At 54.4% G+C, this 21,751-nt stretch overlaps 3 protein-coding genes across 7 annotated transcripts; 2 read left to right on the plus strand and 1 right to left on the minus strand.

The window, feature by feature from the left end:
* Nucleotides 1-733: 733 nt before the first annotated feature.
* Nucleotides 734-10,413, minus strand: FRS3 (fibroblast growth factor receptor substrate 3). 2 transcript variants are annotated; one of them, XM_046004475.1, is made up of 7 exons: nucleotides 10,248-10,413; nucleotides 8,491-8,634; nucleotides 6,738-6,826; nucleotides 5,671-5,857; nucleotides 3,166-3,327; nucleotides 2,234-2,391; nucleotides 734-1,965 (listed from the first exon to the last, which is right to left on the minus strand). In XM_046004475.1, exons 3-7 carry the CDS (start codon nucleotides 6,801-6,803, stop codon nucleotides 1,051-1,053), a joined length of 1,488 nt encoding a protein of 495 aa, XP_045860431.1. In that variant the 5' UTR covers nucleotides 6,804-6,826; nucleotides 8,491-8,634; nucleotides 10,248-10,413; the 3' UTR covers nucleotides 734-1,050. The 2 variants fall into 2 exon arrangements, with proteins under 2 accessions (XP_045860431.1, XP_045860432.1); XM_046004476.1 differs by lacking the exon at nucleotides 10,248-10,413 and adding an exon at nucleotides 8,934-8,948.
* A 136-nt stretch (nucleotides 10,414-10,549) lies between these two features.
* On the plus strand, nucleotides 10,550-17,115 carry PRICKLE4 (prickle planar cell polarity protein 4). 4 transcript variants are annotated; one of them, XM_046004480.1, is made up of 9 exons: nucleotides 10,641-10,736; nucleotides 11,211-11,408; nucleotides 11,942-12,042; nucleotides 13,091-13,234; nucleotides 13,725-13,832; nucleotides 14,515-14,652; nucleotides 14,935-15,138; nucleotides 15,696-15,900; nucleotides 16,359-17,115. In XM_046004480.1, the coding sequence occupies exons 4-9, from the start codon at nucleotides 13,103-13,105 to the stop codon at nucleotides 16,730-16,732; spliced, it is 1,161 nt and encodes a 386-aa protein (XP_045860436.1). In that variant the 5' UTR covers nucleotides 10,641-10,736; nucleotides 11,211-11,408; nucleotides 11,942-12,042; nucleotides 13,091-13,102; the 3' UTR covers nucleotides 16,733-17,115. The 4 variants fall into 4 exon arrangements, with proteins under 4 accessions (XP_045860434.1, XP_045860437.1, XP_045860436.1 ...); XM_046004478.1 differs by lacking the exon at nucleotides 11,211-11,408 and having other exon boundaries at nucleotides 10,550-10,736; XM_046004481.1 differs by lacking the exon at nucleotides 11,211-11,408 and having other exon boundaries at nucleotides 10,550-10,654.
* A 201-nt stretch (nucleotides 17,116-17,316) lies between these two features.
* Nucleotides 17,317-18,649, plus strand: TOMM6 (translocase of outer mitochondrial membrane 6). Its single transcript, XM_046004488.1, has 3 exons — nucleotides 17,317-17,462; nucleotides 17,978-18,082; nucleotides 18,307-18,649. Exons 1-2 carry the CDS (start codon nucleotides 17,335-17,337, stop codon nucleotides 18,072-18,074), a joined length of 225 nt encoding a protein of 74 aa, XP_045860444.1. The 5' UTR covers nucleotides 17,317-17,334; the 3' UTR covers nucleotides 18,075-18,082; nucleotides 18,307-18,649.
* The last annotated feature ends 3,102 nt before the right edge of the window (nucleotides 18,650-21,751 follow it).

The raw sequence follows: 21,751 nt of genomic DNA on the forward strand, positions 1-21,751 counted from the left end.
AGGGTACAGGCACCACGAGGAGCCCATTCCTGGAGAGCAGTTCTCTGGGAAAACAATGAGGCAAGCCCAAGGAGTTGGTTGTATGTTACACTCTTGTGTTTTTTCCTTTTGCTGTTCCTGGGCTTTTAGCAAAGTCCTGTGTAAAGGTGCTAGCCTTGATCCAGCCGTGCTGGGGGTGCTGAAGGAGGATCCAGGCCCACCTCTGGGCCAAGATGTTATAGGAGATCAGTAACCCCAGGGACCTGCCTGGTGGCAGAAGGTAAATCAGCAGGGGGTCCTGGAGAAGGTAAATCTGATACAGCTCCCATCCCCCAACCCTGCCCTCCTCCTGCCTGCGCCCAACTCAGGAGGATCAGGATGTTCCCAGTAGGGTGGTTTTCCTTCCAGATCCCCTTTCTGCATCCAGGACTCCTGTCGCTGTCCTGTCACTCTGACAGTACATCCATCCCCGGCAACTTTAAGTTCTGCGCCAGGGCTTCTCAGAAGAGAAAAAGAAATGGTCACAGACTTGTCACAGTAACCACAACGACCCCCAAATTTCCCAGAATGAAGCCCCTCTCTCTAGTCGCACCCCTACTCCCTCTCCCACCCAGAACCATGCCAGAAGAGACTCCCTAAGAATTTGATATCATCCACCAAGCCGGAATTTAAAAATAATTATATTAATAATAAATATGTTAAATTACATTTAAAACAATAAATAGAAAAATAAACTGATAAATAAAATCAACAGGTACAAAATGTTTCAAAATTTCAACCAAAGAGAACACACGGACAGACGAGAGACAAGACAAATGGACATAAACGGGAGGGTGCTTAAATGCATCAGAGGAACCCTTCACAGTTTACGTCCCGGCTCCCTCCTCGCCTGGTCACCCTTCTTTTCTGCCCAGCTTGGGAGACCAGGAGACTCAGTGGCTGCTACCTTCAGAGACGCCAGCCAGCGCAGGGAAGCCTGGGTTTCCACCTCGGTGCCCTTCTGCAAAGCAACCTTGAACCTGGGGTGTGGGTTCGGGGAACAGGAGCGCGAGGCTGAGCGTGAGGAAGTCCCTACAGAGGCAAGTCGGTGCTGTTGTGCCGGGTTTTCCTGGCAGTGCCATCGTCTCGTGGCAGCGCCCTCTGCAGGTTGGACATGGCCACGGTCTTTTTGAGGTCAATCACGGCGTAGGAGTCTGAGCTGCGGGCGGGGTGGGTGGTGGGCACCGGGGCTCGGGGAAACGAGGGGTTCTGGGGCCCCTTGGGGCGGTCTCCACCCCAGCCCTTCAGCTCCACCTGGATGTAGTTGAGCTGCCTGGGGGGCTCGGGGCCCGGCCGGCGGAAATCAAAGTTGAAGACCCTCGGGGAGCCTCGGCGGCAGGTCAGTGGCACAGGAAAGCTGCCATGGCTACGGAGGGCAGCCCGGGTGCTGGTGGGCTTCTGAAGTGGGGTCTCGTCCTCCTCACCATCAGGGAAGCCATTGGAGGAGGGAGTGAGCCCGTCCCTCGAGTCTCCGTCATCCCCAGCCTCCTCCCCCAGCTGTTGGCCATGGCTCTCCCACACGGGGGGCAGGGAGGGCAGGTTCTCATAGTGCAGCAGGGCAGCCCGGCGGTGGGCAAGGCCATTCCAGCCTGGCTCCTCCGTGCTCAGTCTCCAGCCAGCCCCCGGCCGCAGCCCCGCGCTGACATTCTCATAGGTGCACTTGGGCTGAGCCGGGCACTCAGAAGCGCCCTCGTTGTTGTTGTCGTTGGGGGGGGCGTCATGCAGGCTGGGCCAGAGGCCCTGGCACTTCATCATGTGCCGCCGAGCGGGGGTGGGGCCCAGCACGAACTTCACCTGGCCCTGCTGCAGGAACACCTGGGGGTCCCGGGGGTCAGGGCCCCCAGGCTGTGGGGGACAGGGCGCCTGGCCCTCGGGCAGGGGCTGCAGGCAATGCCGGCTCCGGCGGTGGTCATCCTCACTGGCTGGCGTGTTGACGTAGGTGTGGGACTGGAGGAAGGAGTCCAAATGAAGCAGGAGGGCGCAAGGGCAGGGAAGAAGGGGAGGGCAGAAGGGACAGCATAAGAGCAGCACAGGGGAGAAGAGGCAGAGGGTCCCCCTCTTCCTGATGCTCCAAACTTCCCAGGGAAGCTGCATCCCTTGTCTGGACAGTAAGGGGCCCTATGGATTCTCTTCCCTTCACATGATCCTTAGGAGGGGCTGTGTTTCCAACCCCCTCCTCCCCACCCAGACCAGCAGGGAGGAGGAGCTTGCTCACCTGCTCATCAGGGGCAATGAGGGCATGAGTAGACTCTTCCCCAAGCGAAGGGTGTCGCAGGCTGCTCGTCGAGGGGCGCCGGGGTGCTGAGAATCTCGGGCCCTCTCCTGGGCAGCCAAGGAAGCCATTGGAGAAGCTGGAGACAGTGTAGCCTAGAGCTGGGCATATGGGGGTACGGAGGGGGAGTCCTTAAACCACCTGTGACTGCACATGTGGCATCACGGGGGTCCTCGGAGGAAACACTCCCCGCACCCCCCAGGTGGTTAGCCCTGCTAATCCAGCAGCCCCCAATCTCTTTCACCTCTTTGTTCCTCAAACCCTGCCCCTCCCCTCAGAGCTCAGCAGGAGCCCCACTTCCCCCAGTTCAGCCTTAGCTGAAACACTTTAGGCACTTTGCCATCCTGAACTGTCCCTTCGCCTCATTATAGCTCTGCCAGTGAGCGCTAGGCAAGTGCCCAGACATCAGGGATGGTGTTTCTCTAGCTTCTGGCCGCCACAGGCCAGCCCTCGAAGAGAACACCGAGCAGGGGCTCAGGGGGGACTCAGTGAATAAACAAGCGAAAGGTATGGGAACCTCCCCAAGAGAGTTATAAGCCAAGATACCTGCACCGAGTCAGGAAAGGTAGAACGGGTATACCCCAGTAGACAGAAGGAAGGAAGCAAAATAGCTCGACTGCTGTTGCCATGGAAACTCAATGTCTTCCTGTCTGCTCCCAGACCATCAGTCACGACAAGGCGCAAGACTCCCCATCCTCAGCCCGAGTCACCCGACTGGCCCAGACCAGGCCTTATTTATCCCCAAGAGTCATCAGATGTCAGGTGGCTGGCCTGCAGGGCTGGGTGGCCTGGCCGTCCCAGGCACTTCCTGCCTGGCACTTCCTGGGCCTGGGCCTGTGTGTACAAGCGTGGAGGCCGAGGAGGGGTCTCCTCACCATTGGCAGGCTGGGGGGTCCGAGGGAGGCTGAGCTCAGCTGGGTGGCTGTTGCGGGTGACGATGACCGGCTCCTCCATCACGTTGATGCTGTTGCACTGCATCAGATCCTGAAGCAGGTTGAAGATCTCCTCAGCCCGGGAGCACTTGAAGGCAAATATCCCTGAAGGAGGAGAGGGTGAAATGAGGCTCCTCTCCCCAGAGACGCTGAGCAGAGGAACGACACTCAGGGACTGTCCCTGATCTCGAGGCCCAGGCCTGCAGGGGGCTGGAGGGCCTCTCCTCATCCCCAGCACCCCCCTAAGGTCCAAGGGCTCCAGGAGAAGCTGGGCCCAAGGCCCCCTGCTGTCCCCCCATTAACATGACCGTAGGCTAGAGATCTCTACCTCACCTGAACTCCTCCACGGCCTGACCTTGTTCGCAGGTGAGGGGTTCACCGGTGAGGGGAGAAGTCACCAGCAAAGCAGAAAAGGACAGTAGGGGCCCCTTAGCCACAGTTTTGCTTTCCGAAGGTTCAGTGACCCCCAGTCAACTGGGGTCCGGAAGCAGACGAGCCTCCTTCTGATGCACCATCTGAATGTCAGCAGGAGCGGCCCGCGAGCTCGCGCTGCCCGCGTCCTTCCCCTCACTTCCCTCGTCACGTGGGCTTGTCACCTTCCCACACCATCACAAGAAGAGGGAGCAGAGTACTGTATTTTGAGAGACAGACCACATTCACATAACTTTCATCACAGGCCACTGCTGTGATTGTCTGGCCTTGTTGCTATTGCTGTTCATCTCACTGTGTATAGAAATAAACGTAGAATATATAGGTTTGGTGCCATCTGTGGTTTCAGGCACCCACTAGGGTCTTCCTGCAGATACAGTGGGGGCACTACTGGGTCGGATGAGTGACCATTCCTCTCCCTGCGCTGGCTCCATCTCCCTCTGCCTACCGCCCTTTGCTCCCTGGAAATTCGAGCCCCACCCTCGGCTCAACGCCCAACCATGTCCAAGCTCTTTGAAGGCCAAAGAGTCTGTCCTGTTCATTGCTTGCTCACTGCACACTTAGCCCAGGGCCCGGCCAGAGAGAGAACGTCTACCCTGGAGAGGAGAGTGACTTGCCGGAACTTAAACTCCGGTGCAGAAAGGAAGAAGGATGGGCAGGCTCGCCTGGGACTCCCACGGCCAGGCCCTCATGCGGCTCTCCAGTGTGGCTGCTCTGACAGCCCCTCCGGCTCCGAGGTGGCAGCTCACCGTCCCAGGCACAGCGGGCCTGGGCCTGGGCTGAGTATCTGCGATTCAAGGGTTCGAATGTGCCCCCGGGGTGTTGGGCCAGCCTGAGATTCTGCATACCCCAAGCCGGCAACAGCAGGGCCCAGCACTCAGGCGAGGCTACTTGGGCGCATACATGCATAGAACCACAACAAAGATCAACAAAAGCAGCCTGGGCTATAGGACAGCTGACGTTCACAGGAATGAGACAGCAAGGATAGAGGGGAGGAAAAGGAAGAGGACTCTTCTGGCAAGGGATGTTAAGGGCGAGGAGAGGATGGGAAAGCCTGGAGTTTCAGGAGAAGCCAGTGTGGGGGCCCAGGGCTGCCCCTCTGAAATCTCAGGTGTGGACGAAACACCACGACGAGAAGCCCCTTCCTGTCCTCCTTCTGCTCAGCCAGTGTAAGCACCTCTGCCGCAGAAGCCCAGAGGGGACGATGTGTGTGGGGGGAAGACTCCCAGCCAAGAACGCATCAGAGACTCACTGCTGGGACAGCAGCCTTGTCAGAGAAGCCTGTTCGCGCCACCCCAGCAGGCACAGCCCTGGCATCAGCTCACGCGAGCCTGGGCTGGGCTCCTTCTGCAGAGCTCGGGTCTGGGTCCTAAGAGAGAAGCCCAGACCATGCTCTTCCTTCAAGAAGCCGTGGTGGGCCCTGGCCTTGACTTCTTGGAATGATCACTACTCTCTGACCCCCGGCTGTCGGGAGGAAGGGGAGGAAGGGAGAATACATCACACTCTAGGTGACAGGAGACAAAGATGAACCTCTTGGGGCTTCCTCTGTACCTCAGAGATCCAAGAGCCCGGCCTCCCCAAGCCTATCGTTCCCAAGCCAAGCGGCCGCAAGGTGACCAGAGCTCCCAGCTTAACCCTTCACTATTCATGGGCTCCAGGGTACCTGACCTAGGGACTCAGCAGAAAGTTTGTTCCTACAGAGGGGACAAGAGGTCCCCTCGAAACTGGAGTAACAGAGGACGGAGGAACCCCTTGCCTTCCCAGGGGGCTCTGGCCTGAGAGCACTGGCTCTTTCCCGCAGGCCTTGCAACAAACGCCCCCATGAAAGGACCCAGGTCAGAGCCACCGTGCCCGAGGACAGAGAGCACTGACCTGGGAGTCCACTTAGTTCCATACTGCCATGCTCTGAGCTCCTGGTCGCCACCCCTGTAACACCTGCCCCACCAAAAGGTGTCCCCACGGTCCCCAGGGCTCTGACCTCCCGCCGCCGTACCAGCACGCAGCAGGAACAGTACTCACCCTGGCCCGTCTGACAGCGGCGGCCACTCTCGAAAGAGAAGAGGTTGGAGTCGTAGCCGTAGCGCCGCAGGCAGAGGTAGGGCCAGCGGACAGCCTCGCGCCGCTGCAGGTGCAGCACCAGCTCGCTCTGCGTCAGCTCCATGACCCCGGAGCCCAGTTCCACCCCCTCGTCATCCACATTCGTCACCTGGTGGGCAGGGAACCAAAGGGTCAGCGGGTGCGTCCACAAGTACGGGCAGGGGTCCCTGAGCCACTGGGAGGGAGGCCAATGTGGGGTGGGGGCTGGGTGGCCGCGGGGCTCCCCCACCCCCCACCGGGGTCTCGGGAAAGCCACACGACCACCAGGAGACCCAGCAGATGAAGGTCTCAGCTTTGGCCCTTTGGCAGAAAGGTAGGGGTGGCCAGCTGACCTCCAAGGTCAGAGGGTTTGACGACCAAGGTTAGAGGACCTCAATGGTCTATGCCTTGTGCCCAAGGACTGGACGCTGACAGAGGATGGGGTCCAGTTACAAGCTCAAAATCTGAAGGCCCCAGGGGGACAGAACTCAGACCTCCTCCACCACCTCCCCAGCTCTAGGACCTTGCCGAGGGCTCCCTCTTCTGGTTAGCAGGAGAAGCTGGGCCTCAACAAGTTGGGTGTGAGGAGGGGACTCCCCTGGGAGAGGTGAGAGGTGGTGGCGGGGTTGGTGCCCAGGTCCACTGGGTCTGGCCTTAGCTTCCCAAAGCCAACAGCCAACACTAATATAGGGCTTACTGTGTGTTACACATGCTTTATGTATGTTAACTTAGAAACATAGACTTTTGTTGTTTTCTCCAAAAAATATTATGTGTAAAGAGACAAAGGGATACTGGCAGGAGTGAATGTTCCAAAAGCACGATTTTTGCATCCCAGTATCTCTTCATTCTTTAGAAGCCATTCACTATAGGAGAGCCACACAATGGGCCGTGGCCTAGGCCCCTGAGGATTCTTAACAAGACACCACCTCAGCCTTTGACTTCACCTTCTCTAGGGAGGGAAAAGCAGCTGGACAGGTTGGGAGCTCAGGAGAGGAGGGAGCTGTGGGTACCTTGAACTTGGTGGGGTGGTTGTCTGGGACGCTGTCTCTGTTCAGGCAGCTGCAGCAGCTCCCCATGGTGTCAGAGCAGCCAGTCCGCCCTAGGGGAAAACGTAAGGGAGAAGGTCATCAAGGTCAGCTCCGAAAAGCCCTGCTTTGGGGACTCTGGCAGAACCACATAATTGTGATCATCCACTCTTGGACACAGTAGGACCCTGTCCCTCCTCTAAGAAATCCACTCTCTCAATCCAGGGCCAGACATGCATTGGATAAACATTAAAGCAAGTTAGGATGTGTTAAAGATTAATGCTAACAGAGAGATGGAAGAGACTTCTCAGAGGTAACATCTGATCTGGACCTTGAGAAGTGAGGACAATTTTGACTAATGTACTGAAAGGGAAGGGAAGCCTGGGCAGCAGCAAAAGCCCAGATAAAGTAGGGAACGGCGCCTCGGTGGTTCAGTTGGTTAGGCATCCAACTCTTGATTTCAGCTCAGGTCATGATCTTGGGGTTGTGGGATCGAGCCCTGCATCTGGCTCCATGGTCAGCATGAGTCTGCTTCTGCCTCTCCCTCTGTTCCTCCCCAACTCATGTATCTCTCCCTCTCCCTCAAATAAATAAATAAGTAAAATTTAAAAAAAAAAAAAAAAAAAAGGCAGGGGACCAGAAGAAGTGATTTGCTTCAGACAGAGCTGGGTCCAGGGCCTTAATCCAGATTCAGCAAAGAAACTGTTAGTAACTTGGGAGTCCCCCACACTTTGGTCTGGACCTTCCTCTTTTTTTTTTTTTCCCATATTTTCCACCTAACCCTTCCCACATCACCCAAATTCTTTCTTACCTCACTACCATCCCAACATCTACTTCAAATTTATCTTTTTGATGTTCTCTTCCATGAGGAATCACATCATGCTCAAAAGATACAGTAAGAAGACGGAACTTGTAATAGAGCACATTTTTTTATAACCTTGATTAAGTCTTTCTTCCTTAAAAAAACAAATGCTCAGGTTGCTTCTCTTTGTCTAAAGGGGAGATCAGAAGCCCTACTATCTGGCTTTTCCCTCCAGGATTACCGCACTTGGATTATATATCACAACAGTTGGGCCTCTGTCTAGAATGGAGAGACCACCACCAAGCTGGAATGACCCAAGGGAGCAAACAAACGCACAGAACAATCCCAACCAGAAGGGGCTGCAACTTGAAGCAAGAAATGAATCTGTACAGGGCACATGGGCGGCTCAGTGGGTTAAGCCTCTCTTTTTTTTTTTTTTTAAGATTTTATTTATTTATTTGACAGAGAGAGAGATATCGTAAGCAGGCAGAGAGTCAGGCAAAGAGAGAGGGGGAAGCAGGCTCCCTGCCGAGCAGAGAACCCGATGTGGGGCTCGATCCCAGGACTCTGAGATCATGACCTGAGCCAAAGGCAGAGGCTTAACCCACTGAGTCACCCAGGCGCCCCAAGCCTCTGACTCTTGGTTCCAGTTCAGGTTGTGATCCCAGGGTATGAGATTGAGCCCTGCATCAGGATCCGTGCTGGACATAGAACCTGCTTAAGATTCTCTTTCTCCCTCTCCCTCTGCCCCTCCTGCTTGTGCTCCCCCTCTCTCTCTAAAATAAATACATCTTTAAAAAAAATAAATCTGTAAGATCAGATATCTTTCCAAAACTCCCACTGTAAGTGTAAAGTCTTGAACAATCCTGACTTGTATCTCCCATTCCACCCAACCTGGAAAACTCCAGAAAAGTGCCTCCCATACACAGCTCTCACCTCACCCAGGCCATTGGGGAGCTGACCATGGGAGGGGCATGGGGAAGGACCCCCACTTTATTCCCCCTGTTCTTGGTGGGGCATCATGGCAAGTAGTCTGCAGAGAAGTCACTTGGATCCCTCTGGGACACACCTGGGGCTCACCTAGCACAGGAGACAGAGACCACAGGTTAGTGGAAACTTTCCATCCTCACCCCAGTTATTAATGAACTCACTTGCTGTCAGTCCAGCCCACCTGGATATTTGTCCCAGATCCTAATGGGACAGAAACATAACAAAGAAAGTGAGATCAAGGGCAAAGGGGCCACAGATTCCATGCCCCACAGGCCGAGAGGAAGCAACTCCCCTAGTAGGAATGAGTTTGAAATCTGAGGCAGCCTTTTACTTGGCCTCTAGAACCCATATGAATCCCATTATAACCAACACCAAAGCCACAACCTTACCTTCGCAGAGAACTTTTAAGTCTATAGAGCTTTCTCAAAAGGACCCTGTGATGTACTGGAAAGAACACTGGCTTAAGATTCAGGAAACCAATACTCTAGTCTGTTTTGTGGCCACGAAGTATCTGGGAAACTCTGGCAAGGCAATCCCCACCTGCCACGTCAATGCCTTAGTTTTCAAGGGAAACATCTGTAAACAGCAAGGTTTCTTGCTTAAATAACCTCTAGAAGTAAGTCCATAGGGAAAAGGTCACGAAAATGGACATTTGCCTCTTTCAGGACAAGCTAATAAGCTCCCTCAATCTCACATTTGGAAGCTTGACAGATTTTCTGTCCCCCAAGCTCTGAAAGGTTTACAATTTTAACATAAATGCTAATAATAATAAAAATTTCAGAGATCTGAGGTAGACAAGTTGACGAGGGAGGACCTCCAAGATCCTTGAAATCCCACCCTCCTGCTTTTCAGAAGCAATTGTCCTTTCCCAGGGCCCCTTGTGCTCTACTTCCACATACAACTTCCCAGGTAAAAAAGGACCCCCATCCTTCTGGCCTGGCTTATTCTCTAGAAGGAAGCAGGCTGAGGGAGGTGTGCACAGCCTAAAGGAAGGCAGTTAGGAAAATACTGAGGCTTGAGTCACCAACAGGGAGTCAGGGTGAAACCAAGAATTATAGGGTGCAAGATGGGGGAGGGTGTTGCACCTTCTTCTGTCCCCTTCATTTGTCTTTAAGATATCAGAACATGTCATGACACTTGGGTTGGGGGGGGGGGGCGGTACACTGGCTGGGACAGGAAGGGGCTCTTGTTTGGGATAGGTGGATTGGAGATTAGATGTCAGGGTAGGTTATAGGGACCCAAAATATATGAGGGCTCGGGAAAACGTGGGCAAGTTTTTTGCATTTGAGTATGGTGCAGGGAGAATGGGGCGTATGCAGGATCAGATGAATCGCAGAGCTCTGTAAGCATCTGGGGGCATCCCAGAGAATGGTGGCTCTGCGGGCATTACCAGAATTCGCAGGAGTGAGGGGGTTCCAAGGGCTCCAGGACAAGCGAAGGTGTGTCCGGGGGTGGGGGTGGGGTGGTTCTGGGGAATGAGCGACAGATTCAGGTTGCGGGGTTGTCAGGGGAATTTCTATAGACACCGGGAAGCAATGGGGGGAGGTCGGGGCCGCGCGCCGTCCCTGGATCCCCGCCCCCCGCCCCGGGACTCCACCGCCCGCTCGCCCAGGGGTTCCTCGGGAGGGAGCGGAGACTGTGGCGCGGCGCGGTGCGGCCTCGGTGGAACCGCCTCGTCCCCGCCCCGCCGCGCCCCGACTCACATCGCCCCGCGGCCCGGGCGGCGCCGGGCCCCGCTCCCGGGTCCCGCTGCAGCAGCCGCCGCCCGCCCGGAGCCAAGGCCTCCCCGCCCCGCCCCGCAGCCGCGGGGTCGGAGGTCACCGGCAGCACCAACGAGACGCTGCGGGCGGGCGGACCTGATCGGGGGCGACCGGCGCGCAGCCTAGAAGGTCCCTTTGGAGGACTTTGCAGTCGGGAGCAGAGAGCATGCGCAGACGCCAGAGGGCGCTCCGGGCCAGCCGAGGAGCTAGCCCCCGAGGGGGCGGGGCGGAGCGGGGCTGGGGCGGGGCGCGAGGCGCGGGGCGGGGCTGAGGAGGGAACCCGAGGTGGTACCAGTGGTTTCCACTCCCGGGATCAGAAGAGGAACTCGGGTCGGGGAGAAACAAAAAAGGTGGGGGAAGGGCCTGAAGAGACAGAAGCGAGAAGGGCAAGACGACGGATCCCTAAAAAGGGCTGGGGACCGGCTGGGCGTGGTGAGGACACCCAGAGAGGGGCGGGGCTAGGAGACCTGAAGGGGGGACGGGTACCTGCTGGCTGGGAAAGGCGTTCTGTTCCGTGAGCCGTAGAAGACCCGGCACCACAGCGGCTCCCTGGTGTCTGCCCCGTGCCCGCTGGGGCGCGGTGCCAGCGCTACAAACTTGGGAGTGGGGAGGAGGGCAGTGGAGCCTGCATATTTTCCACCCTGGGATCCCCCAAATTCTTTCCTTCAGGCTGCAACTCCAGGCCCCGCCCGAGCCGCCCGTTCTACCAGTCCGGGAGGGGCGGGCAGGGACCGCGTGGGAGAGGAAGGGCCGTGCTCCCGGGGCGGGCAGAGGCGGGTGCTGAGGCCTCTGGGTGGGGCCTGGGTGGGGGGCCCGACGGCTGGGTCTGTACAGAACGGTCCGGACGCGGGCGAGCAGCGAGGGTGAGACCCCAGCAGAATCCCATTCCCTCCCCTAAACTGCCAGCAGCCAGACTGGGAACCTCAACTGACTCCCGGGGAAGACCAAGAAAAAACTTTGGGGATCTGTCGAGAAGGCACTCCGCGGGACCGGACACTTCTCTTCTCCATCTCACTGTCCGCGGAAAACCTTCCCATCCTTTTACCTCCCTAGTCCCTAGGGCCGTGCAGGCTCTGCCCTCGAGGGCAGGGGTGAATTGGGAAGGTAGAGCTCTTGAGCCCCATTACACCTGCGCGGGGTGGGGGTGGGGGGCAGAGAGAAAGGGTTCAACCCTGAGGGGAGAGGAATTCTTGAAGGAATCCAGTATGTTAGTAAGACCTGGTCCAGTGCTGGGTGGAGGTGGGGGGATGGAAGGGTGAAGGGTGAGAGCTAATTTCTGAACGTCGTTTTTGTGGGGGGCAGTTTGGTACAAACTATAACCTGGAAGAGAGGGCGCAAATCCATTCTGAGGTCCCAGATGGCCCCTGTCGTGTGCCCGACACTCTCCCAAGTACCTCTTGCTGCCTGGAGCAGGGGCAGTGTTGTTAGGGGAAATGGCTACTCTTGGCCCTGAATGTGAACAGCTCATCCTGGCTGCTCTCCACAGGAAACTGACCAGAGGGACAGACCAGGAAGGAAGCAAATGGGTGTGGAAGCAGGGATGGGTGGCACAGAATGTCTGAAGGTGGGGGGTGGTGGTGCTCAGGGCTGGAAGCAATGTAACTGTTATAGTCCGAACCTTGTTCCCAACTCCACAGCTCCGTCTTCTAGAGGCCTGGGATTTGGTCAGGCTCTCCTGTGCCCAGCTGCTGTCAGATGTCTCCCTAGGACATCGCTCAACTTCCTAGTGTGACCTTAGGCAAGTTAACCTCTGTTTGTTTCAACCATCAAATGGGATAACAGAAACTATCTGATAGGATTATTTTGAGGATGCATTATATTGTGTAAAATGCTAGTATAGTCCCTTGCAGAGAGTAAAACTTTATAGAAAATTTGCTCTGGTTCTTTTTCTTCCTGAGATGCTGTATACACCTGCTCAGAGCCCCAGCCTCATTCTGCCAGGTGTCATCTCTGTCTTATCCACTGGACTCCTTGAGGATAGAGCCCATCCCTTTTGTACTTCAGTAGTCCCCCTCGCCCCCAAGATAATGTGTTCCTGCTAGGGCCAGCCCTAAGGAGGGCTGAAGAGAGGTATTTGGAATTATCCAGTGGAACTGGAAATTGCTGCTATAGGTAGAAGCCAGAAGCACAAGAGTTTCCTCTGTCCTCAAGCTTAGAGACTAGATGAGGAACTGAAACAGGCACAAGGCACAAAGAGAAACATTAGTACTAAATCTCAGGGTGCAGACTGTATTTCCTTCTGGAGCTCAGAAAAGGGAGAGCTGGTATGGCTGGAGGGGCTGTAAAGGGCTTCCTGGTGATGTGGTCCTTTTTCCTGACCTGAGTCTACAGCTGGAAAAGTGGGGTCTGTGTTGGGAGTGTGGAGGACACAGGCTCACTGGGGTGTTCAGCGCACAATGAGGAAAGGCGGAGTTAAGGCTGGGGACACGGGGAAGGGGCCAGTCTGCCCAGAGGCGCACTAGAAAAGTGGAATGCCCTCTCTTTCTATTGTGGGCTGCGTCTTTCCTCCTTCCCGATCTTGGGAAACCCCAGAATTTGAGCTTCAGAAACTCTAGAGCTGAAAGGCCTGGCCTCAAGACCTGGCTCAGTCACTTGGTACTTGTGTGACCTCAGGCGTTTATGCTCCCTGAGCCTCAGTGTAGCCATCTGTAAAATGGGGACAGAATACCACCCACGTCATCTGGTTGCTGGGAGGATGGGAGGAGATAATTCCTGCAGAGCACTTGGCACTGCCTGGCACATTGTAAGGGGCCGATAAATGGAAGATGTTCTTGTCTTCTGGGCAGACTTTGTCACCGATGTCAGTTCTGAACTCTGACTGGCCCCACCAAGGGGAGAGCCTCAGCCCTCAGGAGCCAGGTCCACCGGCCAACTCAGACAGTGACCCAAGCCACTTGCTGGAGAAGTACCCTGAGGGGATTTCTGCTCAGGTACTGGGAGCCCTTTCCTTCCCTCTGAGACCAACACGCCCTCTATCCTACAGCCCTCCTCCCACTTCCACCATCTGGAAGGTAGGTAGCTTTTGTGCCCAGCCTCCCATGGCCCTTGTCTCTACAGCCCCCTCCGGATGGGATATGGGGTTTGACTTTAAACTTATTCACGTGAAGACACATTACCTCTCCTGGCGTGGGGCGGGGGGGGGGGGGGGCGTCTGTGTTGTCAAAGCACACTCTAGGCTTTGGCTCCAGTGGAGTAAAGGGAGCTCATTTAAAGCATAAGAAAGGATACCATTTTGGGGAATGGGACCTCCCCAACCTGCCTCAATCAGACCACAGATGCAGGCGTAGGTCAGCTGTCCTTGTCTCGATCTGGAAAGAGGGGGTGCTTGGAAGTCATTCCAGATTGGAGAAGAGATGGCAGTGAGGTGGGAGGAAAGAAGAGCAAGGCAAACCTAACCACCCCTCTCCTGCTTCTCCTCAGGGTCCTGAAGTTCTGAGCTTGGGGCTCCCTGGCCTGGACACCCACGGGGCCCCCAACTGGCCTGAGCTTCGTATCCTCCTGCAGCAGCTGCCTCCGCAGGACAGTGATGTGGGTCCCCCTCTCTCCAGCGTTCCGATCTGTCACCTCCCTCTATTTACTGGGGGTCCAGAAGCCAGAGGACATGGATCTAGGGCCTGGGCTAGCTATGCCACTAATTGGGGAAGTCATCCCCCGTCCCCAGCCTGAGTTTTCAAGTCTACACAATGGGGGCAATAGCATCCGCTCTGCCCACAATGCTTAGCTGAAGAGCAAATGAGAAAATGGACATAAACCACTTTTGAAACCAATAATGGAATGTACAAATGTAGAGAGTATGGTTAAGTATTTATTGAGACCCTATGTGTGCCCAGACTAAAGCCTTACACTTCAGTTTGAGGAGCTGGGGGGCGGGGGGCAAGACAGGAGAACATGGAATAAATTGGAAAAACAATGGAAAGTGATAGTGAGTGCCAGCTCATGGAAGGTAAGGCTCTAAATTTGTGGTGACAGGGCTCGGTGCTGTGGGCTGTCAGGACCCAAGTGGTGGCCATTCCTTGGGGGAGGTGAGACTGGGGTAGTCTTCCTCCAAATCTCTTCCCTCTCTCCCTCTCCTTCTCAGTGCCCTTCTGTATTATCTCCTGGAGCTTCTACAATCCTCCTTTGACCTAGCAGCTAAGCCTCCTCTCCCCAGTCAAATTCCAGTCTTGCCTGCTGGGGCTCTCCCAGTCTCAGTGGGGGCCTGTTTCTGCAGGAGCGCTACTGCCTGGCCCTTGGGGAGGATGAGCTGGCTGAGCTGCGGCTCTTCTCTGCCCAGCGGAGGCGGGAGGCCCTGGGACAGGGGGTGGCCTGCAGGGTATCTCCCAAGCTGGCAGAACACACCTGTGAGAAGGTATGTTGTGTTCCCCCTGCCCCACTCCCCTTTGCCTTCACACTTCAGCAGAAGGGGCGAGCTCCAGGGACTCAGGTCGGGGAAAGGGGGTTGGGGATTGACAGTTTGGCACACTTGAAAAAGAGAAGCCAAGTTTAGGGGTTCTTGGTGGGGCCTGCAGTGGAGGTGGGCTTGCCAGGGGTCTGGGGAGAACAGTTGGGTTGGGGTTGGGATGGAAGAGCCATGAGGGAAGCCAGGAGCGTGCTGGGGCCTTTGCCCAGCCCACCACACCCTGTCCGGCAGTGCAGAGAGCAGCTGAGGCCCGGAGAGTACGGAGTGTTCGCAGCCCCGGCAGGAGAGCGGTGCAGCTGGCACCCGGCTTGCTTTGCCTGCCAGGCCTGCGGCCAGGCCCTGATAAACCTCATCTACTTCTACCATGACGGGCATCTCTACTGTGGCCGTCATCACGCAGAGCTGCTGCGACCGCGCTGCCCGGCTTGTGACCAGGTACGGCTGGAAGATGGTTGCTTGGAGGGGGCTGCCCAGGGTCCAACGTGGCAAGATATAAGGGGACAACTCTGCCAGTACCGTGGAGTGAAGAACTCATAACCAGCCTGGGACCTTTTGTTCCCTGTTGCTCTGGGGACGGGTACCTGTTGTCTTGTGCCCTCCCCCACTGCAAGCAGAGTCCCCCAGCTTTTCTTGGACTGAGAGAATTTCTCCGGAGCAGGGACTGTTGGACAGACATTGGTTGGTCTGTTTGCCGGGTCCCCAGTGCTGTGCCCTATCAGGAGAGGACCTGCCATAATGTCAGCATAAGAGGCCTGCGGAACCCTGGGTTGGGAGTCCAGGCAACTGGGGTCGCACTTTTTCAGGCTGTGCCACCTGCTAGCAGGATCCTAGCTAGGCCAATCAGCCCTCCCTGCAACCAAGAGTGGTTGAGTAGATCAAATGGGATGTCTGTAGATGTGCTTTAGCGTTAACTGGTGTAAGGCATGGTATTGGGTGAATGAATGAGTGAATGAATGAATGAATGAATGAGCTGTTCTCCCTCCCTCTCCTAGCTGATCTTCTCCCGGCGCTGCACTGAGGCGGAGGGACGGCGCTGGCACGAAAACCACTTCTGCTGCCAGGACTGCGCCGGGCCCTTGGGCGGGGGACGTTATGCTTTGCCGGGGGGCGGCCCTTGCTGCCCCAGCTGCTTTGAGAGTCGCTATTCGGATGCAAGCTGGAGCCAGGCCCTTGCACTGGAAGGGAGGGACTCGCTAGGTAAGGGAGAAGGTGCAGATCAAAGGGGAATGGGGCAGCGGCTTGGGCTGGGCTGAGGAGGGGATTCTCCCGGGCTGGGACCCTCGCCCCGGTCCCACGCCGTCCCGTCCCCCCACCGCACCCCCCAGACCCGAGCCTTGGGGCCCGCAGCTCTCACCGCGCGTCCCTGGCCGGAGCGCTCCAAGGGCCTCCCGAACCCATCCCTCGCCACCGTTGGGGATGCGGCGCGGGACTAGCTCCCGGACTGGGGACGCGGCCGCCCTCTGGTGGGCGGCGGCGGGGAGGGGCGGGGGAGCCCGGGAGAGGTGTCGCAGCGGCGGTGGCTACGCGCACGGCTCGGGGGCGGGGCGGGAGGCCGGACCCCAACTGGAACGGGCTTGTGGGCCCCGCCCCGCTCGGATCCCGGATAGGGAGACTCCCGGCTCTGAGATGGGCATTACTGACCCGGCCCGGAACAGGGGAGGCGAGACTCGGTAGAGTTGAAGAGGGAGACTGCGCCCCGCTGGACGCCGCTACCATCTCCCGTGCAGCCCTCCCCGCCGCTGTCTCCCGCTCCAGTCCGGGAACCCAGAGGGGGCTGCTTCGATCCAGTCCGGAACAGGAGGGTCGAGCTGGGGACGAGGCGGAGGCACCCAAAGGGCGGGAGCGGGGCCGCCTGGAGACGCCCCTCGATGCCAAGCAGGACGCCCCCTGCCCGACCTGCTCCTCTTCTTCTGACTCGGAACCCGAAGACTTTTTCTTAGGCCCGCGCCTTCCCGGTCCCTGGAAGACCCCCGGAAGCCTCCAGGCTGGGGACAGCGACACCTCCAGGAAGCACTGCATCATTTGCTAGTGGCGCAGCCCGGAAAAGGGGGAGGGGATATGATGTTAGGTGGGAGAGCGAGGTTTTCCTCCTCCTATAAAAATCCTAGACTGAACGCAATCTGGGGCACGCCTGGGAGAGGCGGCCGGATCACAAACTTGGAGTGCTCGCTCTTAAGCCTGCGCAATCTATGACTTCTGACGGAGACGTTCTTGGGGAACCCCACCTCCCAAAGCTTCACATCCCCTGCGGAACTAACCCCTATGCCCACCCCCCCACCCCCCCACCCCACCCCCCAGGGACAGTCCCATCCTCAGCATCTTTCTGAGCCAATGAAGTGATCACTCAAGAGACCACGTGTGGCGGTGCCCAGCTTGGCCAGCCCAAGGCCTAGATGGAGCCGGAGGTGGGACACCATCCGGCGACAGTAGTGCGGGGCCGCGCTCCCCCGTGCGGAGGTCGTGGAGGCGCAGCCCGGGAGTTGTCCCTCTTCCCCAGGAGCCAAACCCAGCTGGAGCAGCGGCGCCCCCTGCCGCCAGGCGCCGGCGGAAGTGCGAGGCCGGAAGTTGCGTGCGCCCCCTGCGCCCATACGGTGCGTCGGGAGAGGCCTCGCGGAGCTCCAGTGTGCCGCTATGGCTTCCAGTGGGGTCGGCGTGAGCACTGCTGGCGCGACAAATGAAGCACCCGAAATTCCGGACAACGTGGGAGATTGGCTCCGGGGCGTCTACCGCTTCGCCACCGACAGGAACGATTTCCGGAGGTAACCGAGGCCCTGGGAACTTGTCCCTTTCTGGTCCTCCGAGCCCCCTGCGTACCTCCTCTACTTGCTGTCTTCGCCCAGGCTGGCCCCTTTGCGTTGCCAGCGTCTTGGCCTCTTAGTGGCTCTGGCTGCGCTTTGGAGAGGCCCTTGACTGGTGGAGTTCCTATGCAGCAGAACCGATCTTTTGAGTTTCTGGGCTATGTCTGGAGAATCTCACCCTGTTCTGGGGGCCTCAGGGGGGAAAGGCGCCAACACAGAGACTTTAAAGCCCTGGGCGAGTGCTTTAATTGGCCTTTGAATTTGATTCTGCTCTTACTAGAGACAGAAACGAACTCTTAAGTAACCGCGTAGGTCTTGGGCAACCTACTGTTGTAAAGCCCTGAGGTCCTGCGATTCTAGAATACAGTGTTTTTGCCTCGGAAGTTTTTTCCAGGTGATGGTCTTTTCCCCCAGTATCTTTCGTTAAAGACAAGTGGCTCAGTGACCACAGGGTTAATGAAGTGTCCTTTTTCCAGGAACTTGATCCTCAATTTGGGACTTTTTGCTGCGGGCGTTTGGCTGGCCAGGAATTTGAGTGACATTGACCTAATGGCACCTCAGCCTGGGGTGTAGCCAAATAGGTAAGCATTAACTACTGCTCTGCATGTCTCGGAGCTTTAGAGGCTGAGAGAACCAATAATATACCATCTATGCACAAAATACAGAAAAGAGACTTGACAGAAGTCCCTTGACTAGCCCTAGTTAAATGTGTTACAGATGCTGCAAGAAATTTTGAGTTTCTAATTTTCTTCCAGTACTTTTTTATATTTCTAATGACACGTGTTGTCCTGTGGTCTGATTGCAGACACATGGAACCCCCTGTGCTGTACTTGAACCTTCCAAAAACAGAGCCTCCAATCTGTGACTGTCACAAGACTTGCCCTGATGGAAGTTGAAGTTTCAAACATACAAAGGATACAAAGGGCCACCTTTCCTGCCCGGCTGATTTCCTTTTCTCCGTTGAGCCCGCTCAGAACTCCGTTCTCTGGTCAGCAGTCAGGTTTCAGCCAAAGTGTTGTCCTCTGTTCTGTAAAGTTCTGTACATAGTTCCTAAGTTTCTGCAGGGGGTGATCTTTGTGTTTGTCCTCAAGAATAACCTAATGGTATTTTAACAAATATTTGGAATAAAGACTGCACACAAAGAATCATTTTATTCTTTTAATAAGAAACTTCAGCTTACAAAAACAAGGTGTAAAAAGTCAAGATTTACAAAAATCATAAAAACATGATTTATAGTTCACACTCAAGAGACAGGAACAAGCCCCAAACACAGATTGTAACAGAGGTGGTTTGCTTTAAAGGGGGGAGGGAACTGTAGCCACTGTACATTGATGTCAACATAAGGTGAAACTTATTTTGGAGGAACTTCCACTTTTTTGAGCAGAACTAGGGGAAGAAGCCATTTGGTGTTGCATAGCATTTTAGTGCACCAGGTGGGTTTTCCAGGCACCAGGGGGCATTGTTGCTGTCATCAAGTGGGATTTGTTGATGGAAAGAGGGCAATGATGCGCAATGGAGGCAAAGTGTAAGCAAGCCTGGGCAGTGGGCACTAAAGTGACACTGCCTGAGGAAGCTGCTTTCTTCACACGGAAATAGAGGTTTTCTTACCCTAAATTCACAATAGTGTCACTGTCCAAGAGTTGGGAGTTCTTTGGAAATGGAACATATGGAAAAAAACTCATGTAGGCTCAGGTAGATGTGGAGATGGTAGGCAAGTTAATTAATTTTAGGCATTTCTAAATTTTTGTTTTAAAGTTTATTTAATCTCTCTGCACCCAACGTGGGGCTCAAACTCATGACCTGGGGATCAAGAGTCGCATGCTCTTCTGACTGAGTCAGCCAGGCACCCCATCTACTAGTCATTTTTTAAAATCCTGCTTTTCCATGCCAAGTCTTCTATGGAACTGGTATGGGATTAAAGGACATGAATTGGAAAAGGGGGGGATCAGTATGAATACACCACAGTGGCCTGTTAGAACTGACAGATGTCTTACCGATCTGTTCACAAAAGATAAACAGGACAAAACAGTCCTTTTTGACCCTACCTGCGTAAATCTCGTTAAGAAATCTGTTTGAGAATGAGATTGTGTATGTGTATTTTACAAAGCACCATTCCCTTGCGGTAATCAGGTAGGTCCCATCTGTTAGGGAGGAGTGTGAGTGTGTTGAATTCAGGCCTGCAGACGGCTTACCATAAAGCCAAGACCCTCTAAGAATCTATCTACACTGGGACCACAGATAATTTGATAGGTGTAATAGCCATCTTATTGGGTGTTAAGATGAGGATCACATACAAGAGATCAAGGCTTAGATTGAAGCCATCACCTCCCAAATGGTGACCAGGAAGGAAGCTTTTAAGCCATAGCATAGAGTCTAAGCCCCTTCAGATCTGCATCAGACCACTGCTAAAACAAATACCAGCCCCTCCTGTTCTTCATAGGTATGAAACAGATCCTTAAGGTCTGCAACCTGATCTACTCATAACTGTCAGCAGTTCTACTTTATAAAGTCTTTTAAACGTTGAAAGCAAAATGCAGCAAAAATTAAGACATGGCAGCTTCCAAAGCATAAGTCATATTTCACCCAAAATTTTGTTTTGACTTCAAGTAATAGTGTTTACTGTTAGTTGGTTTATAAAGCCATAATACTGGCAAAGTAAAGTTTCACTTAAACTGGCTTAATTCCTCAAAGTGTTAAGAATTTAGTGAGTAAAGCTATCAAATCTACAACTCCCCAAATTTCAACGAATAGTCATTAATTCTGTAGCTCAAAATGCTGGCTTTCACCATTCCTAACACAACATCCTCCCCAAGCGAAGTCAATTTCACATCTGTCACATGGTTTTCAAGCCCTGGCTGGTTAACACAGTACTACAGAAATCTTGTACACTACCTGGTTAGATTTTAAGTGGAAACATGCCAGTAGAAGAATGGAAAGAGTCCACAAAAATGACCATTTGCGCCCCAGTGCTAGAATAGCTATGGTGTATTTAGAACAATTTGTGGGTTGAAGATTAAACACTGGTTAAAGTCAGAGCTCTAGAACAAGAGAATGGTTAAACGTGAAAGATCTAAACTAAACTCACAGTCGTATTTAGAAGACGTTTTCAGCTTTAATGCTGATTTCAAAAAGAATCTGAACCACCAGGGAGATGTATACTTACCCAGTAAAAAAAATTAAGTTGCCATGGGAGATTCTGCTCCAAAAGTACAACCTCCTCACCTAATTAGGCCAGTAATTAGGCTGAAGGAACCAATTACCAAATGTGCTTTGAGCAGTGAGCTTTTTAAACACCCTTTGGTGAAGTCTCGTGAGCTCAATGAAAACCTTAAGGTCAGAGTGAAAGAATAGGCTGTAAACAGCCCTGCAGGTGAGTGGACTGGGTCTTCTCCCCTTCCACAGCCACTCAGCACCATCCTAGTCGTGCCTGCCAGGGAAAAGGGCTGGGGGGCCAGGACAGGTTCTTTGAGCCTTCTCTTTTGCATATTACACAGTGCACTGGCTTGCTATACAATCTAAAGGTTCACATATAGGGGATTGTGTCCTATACTGCTTCCTGAAATTTTGTGCAAAAGAACCTCAGAACTAATTAATGAAGGCAATACTTCAGGAGGAACCATTTTTGTTCAACTTCTACTATAAGTTGCCCAGCATTAGGAAAAAGCCCTTTCTGAACATTTTGTGCTCTCCCAACCAGCTGGAAAAGCAACCCTTCCACTCATAAGATACAACCCAATAGGGGTACAGTATATGTTTGAGAAGAGTTAGCATTCCCAGCCTATCCGAAAAGGACTAGTTAATGTCTGGAACATAAAAGGGGTGGTAAGAAAGAATGGGGTACACAGTCTGCCTTGAAAAGCAGCCATTTGATGAATAGTCACAAATCCAAAGATTTTGGACATTACAGTAAAATTTCAGAACTTGCTGGTAAGAATAATTATCTTTCACACACATGAGATGAAATGCTTTTAAAAAAGTCTTGATACCAAATGTCCTTTACACTGTACAGACCCATTTGCCACCCAAAATGACAAGGCGACATCCTTTCCCTTAATCTTTTCAATCCCATGCAAACCATAACGGTACAAGGCACCAAATGTTATGAATTGTATAAAATTAGTTCACAAAGCTTTATCAGTAAGTAAAACAAACTCCATCTCCCCCTCCCTGCCTGCCCACCCACATCCCACCCCCACACCCAACCAAGTTTTCATTCTGTACTACCGTCGACCTCTCTCAGGCTTATGCAG

Source organism: Meles meles, chromosome 5 (genome assembly GCF_922984935.1).
Source record: "Meles meles chromosome 5, mMelMel3.1 paternal haplotype, whole genome shotgun sequence".
Classification (NCBI taxonomy): Eukaryota; Metazoa; Chordata; class Mammalia; order Carnivora; family Mustelidae; genus Meles; species Meles meles.

Coding starts and splice junctions, on each gene's coding strand:
- FRS3 (XM_046004475.1), bottom strand. CDS start 6,803: ATGGGGAGCTGCTGCAGCTGCCTGAACAGAGACAGCGTCCCAGACAAC. Junction 5,858..6,737: donor ACCACCCCACCAAGTTCAAG/GTACCCACAGCT, acceptor CCTGCCCACCAG/GTGACGAATGTGGATGACGA. Junction 2,392..3,165: donor GACCCCCCAGCCTGCCAATG/GTGAGGAGACCC, acceptor CCATATGCCCAG/CTCTAGGCTACACTGTCTCC.
- PRICKLE4 (XM_046004478.1), top strand. CDS start 13,103: ATGTCAGTTCTGAACTCTGACTGGCCCCACCAAGGGGAGAGCCTCAGC. Junction 15,139..15,695: donor GCTGCCCGGCTTGTGACCAG/GTACGGCTGGAA, acceptor TCCCTCTCCTAG/CTGATCTTCTCCCGGCGCTG. Junction 15,901..16,358: donor GGAAGGGAGGGACTCGCTAG/GTAAGGGAGAAG, acceptor GGCCCGGAACAG/GGGAGGCGAGACTCGGTAGA.
- TOMM6 (XM_046004488.1), top strand. CDS start 17,335: ATGGCTTCCAGTGGGGTCGGCGTGAGCACTGCTGGCGCGACAAATGAA. Junction 17,463..17,977: donor GACAGGAACGATTTCCGGAG/GTAACCGAGGCC, acceptor TCCTTTTTCCAG/GAACTTGATCCTCAATTTGG.